The 10,172-nt window shown below is 44.8% G+C and overlaps 1 protein-coding gene across 1 annotated transcript; it reads right to left on the bottom strand.

Annotated features, from left to right (window-relative positions):
* Positions 1-317: 317 nt before the first annotated feature.
* LOC125376882 lies at positions 318-9,346 on the bottom strand. Its single transcript, XM_048389279.1, has 5 exons — positions 9,259-9,346; positions 3,239-5,913; positions 2,227-2,329; positions 1,657-1,756; positions 318-756 (listed from the first exon to the last, which is right to left on the bottom strand). The coding sequence occupies exons 1-5, from the start codon at positions 9,344-9,346 to the stop codon at positions 318-320; spliced, it is 3,405 nt and encodes a 1,134-aa protein (XP_048245236.1).
* Between the last annotated feature and the right edge of the window lie 826 nt (positions 9,347-10,172).

Raw genomic sequence — 10,172 nt, 5'->3', positions numbered from 1 at the left:
AATGCTAACCCCAGCGGATTTATCCTGTACACAGGAAGGGTGGTTTGCAATATGGTCCAATGACGTAACCCTTGGCTACTTTGTCCTCCAGTAAATTTGTCACCACATCGACTTGTTGCCTGGCAGAGATTATTCCTACACTTCCAAGAGGAAGTAGGTGGACTAGATATGCCTGTATCGAAGCCATGAGTAAATCCCTGAATGAGAGTTTTTACAAATAATGTATCTGGATGATTATGTAGTTCTTTTTGGAGCTGTTGAACATTGATAGGAGAAGGAGTTACACTCTGAAACTGTGGCAGCAGGGGGTCAGAAGGTCATGCCTGTTTATCGGACTTCTCTTGACTGCCCTCACTCTGAGATACAGAAGCTCTTTTTCCGCTCTGTCCCTGATGCCCCAATAGACTGGTTGGTGTGTTGTAAGTTTCGAGGAGGGTAGCTGTTCTTTGAAAGAAGGCTTGATGGTAGTCATAGAACAAAGAACCCTCATTTTGATGGGCAATGTCGACTATGTCAGCCATATATTTGTGTAGTTCTTCTCTGCGATCAGCCACTTCGCACACAATGTCAATGTATTTTGTGAACGATGAAACAAAGTCTCCAATGGTCAAGGGTTGAGTTAAAAGTTGATCTAATCCCCCTTTAATTCGAATTTCATTCCCTTCTCCATCCATTATGGTGCGAACGTTTGACCACTCATGTTCAGGCAATGTCAATAAGGCGATGTTGACATACTTCCCCTGCTGAATCTTAGTTCTGAGTGCAGATGAGATACAGACTACATCGGGTAAATCATGAGAAGCAATTCTGAGTGAATGCCTCCCGCAAAGCGTGTTGGGATGTCTGGTTGTCTCTTGTGCTGAGAAAGTGGATGTCTGGTCACTTGATCTACCTGGGTTTTCCACAATTTGTCGAGGCAGAGATTCGACTGTTCGTTGTAAAGCCTGGATTTGATTTTGTAGTGTAGCAGCATTCTCCGGTAAAGTACAAGGCACTTGAGACAGGGGAGTTGAACTTGACAATCGTTCGCCGGTAATGATCGTGGGTGCCGCCATATTGGAAAAGGGTCCAATTGGTCACTCTGGCGTGGGAAAAGTAGTCCCATCTGAATTTTGACATTCGTCACTCGTAACTGTCGAAGATGGTATCCTACGATTTCCATTGGCCTCTTACAAGCGTACTAGATCTTTTCTGGTCATGTTTGGTGTCTGGATACCGAGATTCAGTAATTTTGACTTAAGTTGCGCCGTAGTTATATAGCTTATAAGAAGGTTCTCTCATGTTGGCACGGCAAACCAACCCTTCTTTGCACAAGTGCAAGTGTGAGCGAGGCTACCCATTGGTTATGACAGAGTCATAAGTTCCACTGCCACGACAGTATGTGACCCATAATAAGAGTCCATATGGTATAATAATAGTGAGATAGAGACAGAGACCTTACTAAGGGACGACATCCCTCGTTTGATGTCAATGAGTGAATACTCTGTATGTCAATGAGTGAATACTCTGTACATCTCGCGATGCCAGATTACCGTAACAGGCAGTATGTTATTGACTAATTGTGATCTGGAACCTGCTCCATTGGTATTGTGGCGATATGACAAAGATGTCTTCGTTTGTTAAGTGTGTTTATTCACTGGAAGTGTAGCTGTGTACAGGAGTGTGGCTGAAGCCATGTGCTTCCAGCCAGCAGCATACTCGTGAGAGTTATCTCCCCTCATGTCTTTGGCTGGGGCCCATTTAAGGATGGGGCCCACTTAAGGATGGGGCCCACTTAGGGTTTAGCTAATACCACATCTCCCTTTGTTAAGCACAAAAGCAAGTTAAAACTAGTAATAAAAGAATAACTGTTGATGCTGAACTATACATCACAAATAATAATGTCCTTTCCATTTTTTTTTTGAGTAAACATACATTTGAACCTCAGTGTCTTTTACTGAAATCAAACACAATGTAGATTTAAATCTACTGAACTGTTAACGACTAACATGAAACAATCATGTTTCTTAACTGACTACTATTCATTTTTCTACAAATCAAGTCTGTCAGGTTTAACTGAAACCCTTCCGGATCTGGTCAGAGTCACATCAGGTGGAATGTCACGCTGCACACTTGATGGTACACCAGACGAGACATTCAAGGGCTGTGACCTGGCGTCTGTGTTTGTTGGCTGCTTTCCTGGTACAGGAGTGAGGTGTCTACGATTCCTGCGCAGAATGCTATCACCTGCCTTGATGTAGAATGATCTTGGAGTTTCAGCCTCCTTGTGGATTTGACCTTCTCTGATGAATCCACTGTCATTAACAAGCACTGTATCTCCCTCCTTCACCTGGGGAAGAATGCGTGATCTGTGACGAGAGTCATAGTTCGATTTTTGACGCTGTTGGATTTTGGTAAACGACGACTTCACTTCCTGTGAAGATGGTTGATTAGCCTGAAGTTGAGATGTATGAACTGGGAGAGTTGTCCGCAAGTTGCGTCCCATCAAGAGCTGAGAAGGGCTGAATCCATTTTGTAACGGTGTACTCCTATAGGTGAGGAGTGCCATGTAAGGATCAGATGATTTCTTCAAAAGTTGCTTCACAGTTTGAACTGCTCTCTCTGCCTCACCATTACTTTGTGGGTACCTCGGGCTACTTGTGATATGAGTGAAGCAATAGGTCTCAGAAAATTTCTGAAAAACATAGGACGAGTACTGTGGACTGTTGTCCGAAATCACAATGTCCGGAATACCGTGTCTTGTGAAAATAGATTTCAGATGGTTTATCACACTTGCAGAGGTAGTACTGTCAAGTTTTGCAATCTCAATATACTTTGAGTAGTAGTCCACTACAAGTAAGTATGGTATGGAATCCAGTTCAAATAGGTCTGTCCCCACTTTACTCCATGGGCGAGATGGAATTTCTGAAGATCTCAGAGGTTCAGGTGGGTTTGGTCGGAATCGCGCACATGTATGACAACCCCTAACTACATGTTCTATCTGTGTGCTGATGCCTGGCCACCAAACTGACTCATTTGCTCGCGCCCTGCACTTAGTAATACCTTGGTGAGAAGAATGCAAAATGTCAAGAATTTCAATTCTCATGCAAGCTGGAATTACCAGTCTTACTCCCATCATGAGTAGCCCATCTACTACAGTGAGATCCCCTTGATATGGCCAGTAGTTTCGTGCACAGTCCGGCAGAGATGTGTATTTTGGCCATCCATCAGTACAGTATTTCATTATGAGTTCACATACCGGGTCTTCACGTAGTTTGAGACGTATCTCATCCAGTCGTTGATCTGTTGCAGGTAATGTAGCAAGAACAGAATCAACATAGATATTTGTGTCCCTCAGAAGACAAGACTCTTGGCTTGAGAGTGGAATATCCGTCGGCGCTCTAGAGAGTGCATCCGCTGAACAAAGCTGTTTCCCTGGTACATGTGATATAGTATAGGAATAGGCCATGAGGCGCATCTTGAATCGCTGTATGCGAGGTGGCAATTGGTCCAAGCTCTTGTTTCCCAACAGAGAAAGAAGTGGTTTGTGGTCAGTGTTTATGTGAAACTGTTTACCTAGCAGGTAGTCACGAAAACGTTCACAAGCCCAGGTAATTGCCAACGCCTCTTTTTCCACTTGTGCGTAGCGCCTTTCTGTGTCCGTCATTGATCTAGAGCAGTAGGCTACTGCTTTATATACTCCACTGCAGTCTTTCTGACAGATCACTGCCCCCAATCCAAATGAGGAAGCATCGGCTGAAACACAAGTCTCCGCATTTGGATCATAATGTCCGAGTACTGGAGCAGATGTCAGTTGGTCCTTGATAGACTGAAACGCAGAACGCTGTGGTTCCTCCCAGACCCAAGCTCTGTCCTTGACAAGGAGTTCGCGAAGAGGTTGTGTTTTAGATGCAAGATTGGGTACAAACTTTGCCAGCTGATTAACCATACCGAGAAATGTCCTGATATCAGAGACTTTCTGTGGCTCGCTCATCCTGGTAATAGCATGAATTTTGTCTGGGTCTGCATAAATGCCAGTGCTGTCAATTATGTGTCCAAGGAACTTCACTTTATTCTTTGAAAACTGACACTTCTCCAGATTAAGTGTTATGCCTGCATCACGCAATCTGCTCAAGGCTGCCGCTACATGCTGATCATGTTCGCTTTCATCATGACCATGAATCAGGATATCGTCCATCTGGCACACAACTCCATCTAGACCTTCCAGAACCTGTTGCATTCTTTTCTGAAAATGTTCTGGTGCTGACGAGATGCCAAAAGGTAGGCGGTTAAAACAATACCGGCCAAAGGGTGTGATGAAACAGGTAAGTAGTGAGGAATCTGTGGATAATGGAATCTGGTGGAATCCAGAGTTTGCGTCTAGTTTTGTGAACACTTTAGCTCCACTCAACTGACTTAGTGTGTGATCCACAGCAGGAAGAGGGTGATATTCTCTCCTCACAGACTCGTTCAATTTAGTCAGATCAACACATATTCTGACTTTCTCTGAAGATTTTGGGACGACCACCATACCAGCACACCAGTCGGTAGGACAGTCCACTTTAGATATGACACCACTGCTTTCCATTGATTGGAGCTCCTGTTTCACTTTCTTCATGAGAGGTAGAGGCACACGTCTGGGTGTTGAGATAGAGAAAGGCTTAGCATCCTCTTTGAGCTTGATAGTATATTCACCTTCCATCTTTCCTAGCCCAGTGAACAGTTTGGGAAACATGTCTTTCCATTTGTCCCCAACAACGCTATCAATGCGGCTGACAAGGTTGAGAGCTTGAATTGCGGGTCTACCCAGCAGAGAACGAGTAAGACCTCTGGCGACATATATGTTCTGCTCAGTCACAACATCACCGTACACAGTTTTAAGTTTTGCTCTGAATTTTCCAACAACATACAAACTAGAGTTAGCTGGACCATACAGTCTCTTGCCACTTTGCTGAAGTTTTGGAAAAGGCTTAGACACATAAAGGTCATAGGGAATTACGGTGACGTCAGCACCCGTGTCAATCTTAAAGTCACGAACTAGTCGTGAGTTAACCTCAAGATTTACAAGCCAAGGCCGTGATGGATCAGAGCTTTCACTATCAGCACTAATGGAACCAAGAAAAGCATATTCCTGCTTGTTGGTACACTCATTGTTAGACCCTTGTTCGAGACGAATCTCAGATAGACCCCACCGTTGACTCCTGCATACTACATCCCAGTGTCCAACTTTACGACATTTCCGACAGGTTGACCTGGTTGCAGGACATTCTGCTCTTGGGTGTGAATCTCTACCACAGTATGAACATGTGGGTTTAGGCTTTGCATTGTTAAAAAATGGACGAGGTGAAGTCTTGGGCTTAGTTTTGCCACGAGGTTTCTTGCCTTTGCCTTTAGGAGTGACAAGTTCTTCAACTCTTGAATTTCCACTTGCTGTATTCAAAGACACATTGCCTCGAATCACAGGTTGCTGCTTGTGGATAATTTCAGATTGTCTGGCACTTGTGACAGCTTTCTGTAATGTTAATTCAGAGTCGTGCTGAAGTTTTTCTGATAATTTGAGGTCACGGATTCCAACGACAATTCTGTCTCGAATCATCTCATCATGAAGTGCACCATAATTACAGTTTTCTGCAAGAGAATAGAGATCTGTGATGAAACTATCAACTGGTTCACCATCTCTCTGTACACGCTGGTTAAATTTAGCTCGCTCAAATATGACATTTCGACGAACAGAAAAGTACTGATCAAACTTAGCTTTGACAATAGTATAGCTCGTCTGTTCCTCTTCAGAGAGAGTGAAAGTCGGCAAAATGTCATCAGCTTCTGCTCCCATCAGGTATATGAGCTGATTTACTTGGGTTTCTTGGTCTTTTGTAGCAAGCTTGGAGGTGATGCGATACCGCTCGAATCGACGGATCCATCTTGTCCATCCCTCTGTGTTAGAGAAATCAAATTGCTCAGGAGGAGTTATTTGAAAGCTTGCCATGACAAAATCCTTCTTCTGACACCATGTGGCGATATGACAAAGATGTCTTCGTTTGTTAAGTGTGTTTATTCACTGGAAGTGTAGCTGTGTACAGGAGTGTGGCTGAAGCCATGTGCTTCCAGCCAGCAGCATACTCGTGAGAGTTATCTCCCCTCATGTCTTTGGCTGGGGCCCATTTAAGGATGGGGCCCACTTAGGGTTTAGCTAATACCACAGGTATAAAGAACAAAATACATGTGATTATTAACATATTTATTGCGGTAGATGTTGACCGCTATGTAATAGTACAATATGTTATGATTACAACACGGAATATTTTTGTAAATTTAAAATTTCTCTAAGCATGTATGTATATCAAGTCCAGTTTAGTGACTGTTCTACTATTAATGGATTTCATTCTCCCAACCCTTTGATAGATACCATAGACTAATGGTTATGCGACCAGTAAGTTACTAATCAACATATATATGTAAAATGCCAACACCAATAACACCATCACCACATATATAATCTTATTGACTAATGACAGATCATATATACAAATGCCTCCTCCAAGGCGGAACCAAATTAATGATGCGTCATTGCATGAATGACTAATATGAAACATGGGGTAAAAGATTGGAACACACAGGCCAATTAGGTGTTAAAACACTCTAAGCATAAATGTATACATGAATGATACCTCCCTATGAGGTATGTTGCATTCCCAGAAAGTGAAAAAACTATGAAAAATTGGTGTGTATACAACTATATACACACCGTGTAGCCATATTGCCGTATGGCCACACCGTTCCGCACGTGAGGGGAACTTAAATTGGGAACATTGAAAAAAGAAATAATTGTATACTAGTATGCTTGATACTAATACTTATTGTACCGACTAAATTAACCAAATATAGGTTCATGCGTTGGCCAGATGCTACGCTTCAAATCGGCTTATATTCATGATATATTCCGACGTACCCAAGTGAAAACTGCTGTATGAGCTCAGATATTACCCTGTTGTAGATGATATTAAAATATCTTATAAGACTGCCGTGTCAGTCGAGATATAAATTACATATCTCAATAACATGTATATACATATAATACAACTATACAATATTCACAAACTTGTAATTATCTTATGATAAACAAGTTGCCAAGATCACAGTCTGTCTCATATAGCTGTTAGCACTCATGTGTCCCTGTTCAGTGCCGAGTAGGATTCCAATGTGATTATGCAGCGTTCACTTGGTTCAATCCGGGATCACCGTTTTCAATCCTCTTTACTGGTCCATGAATAGTCACAGCAGTCTTATGGAATTGCACAGAGCCAGGAGACAAAAGTACTTGGCACTGTACCTCGGGATGCCAAGGACCTCGAGTACCTTGTAGCATCGGGGCAGCCAGCTACCTCTCACTCTGAGAGGGAGGCCTTAGACCTCGCTGTGTGACGCCCCCGTTCTATCGAGTACCGAGGGCACAAGTGGCCGATATTTTCTCTCCTTGTCCTTAGCCGCCGCAACTAAGGCCCCCTTATTTGGGTCCCATACGACCGTCACATCAACTACTACCGCCCTCCCGTCTTTCACGCAGACTAGATCGGGCTTGAAATAGGCATCCCCCAAACGGAGCCTGGGTTCGCACAATACTGCCCAACCTTGGAGCTTGGCAGCATTTGATACGGCTGTGCATATCTTGTTTTGTCTTTTGATTCGGCTTCCGTTTCACAAATCCAGTGTCCACTGATGTGACCCAACATCTCCGTATGAAATCCACACCGCCTGCACCTCACATCTCCTGTATCTCGTCCCCGATGCATTGCCTCCCTAGTGGGGTAGGTGTTGGTGTGCAGCTTAATAGCCAGTGAGTACTCGCAGTCTGACCTTCTAGCCACCAGTTGGCCGCTTTGTTGTCCCTTAGCAATCTTGCTCCTAGCCCTTGGGCCGAATGGGCGTACCAGGCCATCCTTTGTTTGTTACGACACCAGTTTCGGCACTGGAGGTTAGTAGCGCACTCCGGAAGCCCCCATTTGTCTACCAGCCGTGTAAGGTGTCCTTTGGCATCAATCTCTTCACTGATTGTACGCAACAGCAGATCTCTAGAGTTAATTACACGGCTTTTCGACGGCACAATGCTACAGGGAACCATGTACCGCAGACATGGTAGGCCCAAACCTCCGTCTCTACGACTGGTGTAGATAAAAGCTGACGCAACCGATGGGTGAAGATAGAGCCAATCCTTGACTTTCCCTTTCACTATGTTGTCCAAGTGATTGAGCATCCCGCAAGCGGGTCCCACTGTCGTGAGAGAGTATTGGAGACGGGGAACTGCGTAAATGGTGAGGAGGCACACTTTTGGGCGGGGTTTAAACGGCCCTCGGATATACCTTTGCACCATTCGATCAGCAAATGGGCCCAGGTCTTCCCTGTGGTCCCTACCCACGGATCTACATGAGCGCCAAGGTACTTTACTGACGTACCTGGATCAATCCATGGGATTTCGCCTTCATCGAGTACCGCCGCTACTTCCGTGTTCACCGAGTACATTTGTTTCCCGTCTTTGGGTGTGATAGTGAAGCAGTATGACTTCTCACGTTTAATTTCAGACCAGTATCCTGGCAAAACATCTCCACCAAGCCAAGGGTGGTTTTAAGCCCTTTCATGTCACCACTTACAAGACCCGTATCATCGGCGTACCCCATTGCCGTGACCTCCATCCCCGAATCAAGATGGTATCCAGTTCCTCGTGCCTCTAGGAGACTGAATAAAGGATCAATTGCCAGATTGAACAACAAAGGAGAGAGGGGATCCCCATGCTCGACGCCTCCTTTGGATCTGAATCAGGGATGTTTGACCTTTAGGCGTCGCAAACCGAGTACTAGCACCGCAGTAGAGATCTTCTACTATACTTAGCAGATGATTATGCGCACCATGTCGCACCAGCCCGTTCCTCACATGTGAATGCGACACCATATCAAACGCTTTGGACAGATCTAGAAGGGGCAGGGACAGTGCTCTTCCTTTCTTTTTCTCGTGTTCAATCATGGATAACAGTAATTGGATGTTCTCTACGCAACCAGCTGCTTTGGTAAAACCGCGCTGTCTAGGATGCAGTGTGACTGCTTTCTGCAACCTGCTAGCAAGAACCTTCGTGTATAGCCTTACTACGACTGACGCAATGGTGAGTGGACGCCAGTTGCCTTTGTTATTCGGCTCACCCCCTTTCGGCAGTAGTATGCTCATATTCCGCTTGAGTTCGTTGGGGATTGTTCCGGACAGCAAAAAGCAGTTGCAGAATGTCGCCATTACCCCCCCCACCCATTCGGTCAAGCTTCTTTAGAGCATCCAATCGTATACCGTCCGGTCCTTCTGCAGTATCAGCTTTCATCTTCCACATTGCGGAAAGCATTTCCCTCGGCTCAATCGGCTTCAATATGTCAAAGTTGTCAATCAACTTGCTGGGAACAGGGTAATCAGTAAGGTCTACCTCGATGGAGCTACCCTCGAATCTCTCTTTGTAAGCAGCTTCTATCTCTCCAATGGTTACCGGACATGCAGTATCCAGCTTCCCATCGAGGATTTCCGCTACCAACCTTGATCGTCAAACGAGTTGTTGCACCCTTCTATACTCCGCCGCTTTTCCCGGAGATCGTCCCCGCATGGTTTTCCTATGCCCGATGTTTTGTCTTTACTTCCTTTGTTTTTCTGCCCTGTTCGTCATTCGAGCTGTTTGCAGTACTTGTGGAGGTAACATTCTTTTTTCCCAAGGTATGTCATGGGCTGACTTGTTCGCAGGTGTTCGTCAACATGAATGGACATGTCGCTGAGTCATGTCTGATGCTACTGCACAGGTCACATGACCTACAGCGAAGGCCAGAAGTTCAAGTGGTATAAATTCTGGTGTCCGGAACGCCCCAGGTGATGTGCGTACCCCTCTCAGCCAGTGCTGCCACACGAGCCGCGAATCTCTTGTGGTATTCATATTGTACATGCATGTCCTCCATATAAAGTGTGGAGTTCCGCGACTGTACGTTCATGTTGTTCCAATTGCTCTCTCCTATTTGGCCAAGCTTCACAGAAAATATCCTTGAATACCTTGAAGGCTCTGCTGAATTCGGCAAAGTTCAAATTCCTGGTCGTACGTGGGTCAAGTTTTAACACGTTTTGTCATGAACCTGTCTCTTCAGCAAGTCTATATTCACTGGATTCTTGGCATGGTAACA

The sequence above is a fragment of the Haliotis rufescens genome, unplaced genomic scaffold (genome assembly GCF_023055435.1).
Source record: "Haliotis rufescens isolate VD_foot unplaced genomic scaffold, xgHalRufe1.0.p SCAF_8, whole genome shotgun sequence".
Lineage (NCBI taxonomy): Eukaryota > Metazoa > Mollusca > Gastropoda > Lepetellida > Haliotidae > Haliotis > Haliotis rufescens.
Note: the sequence above shows the minus strand (reverse complement) of the source record. Positions and strands in the feature narration are given on the sequence as shown.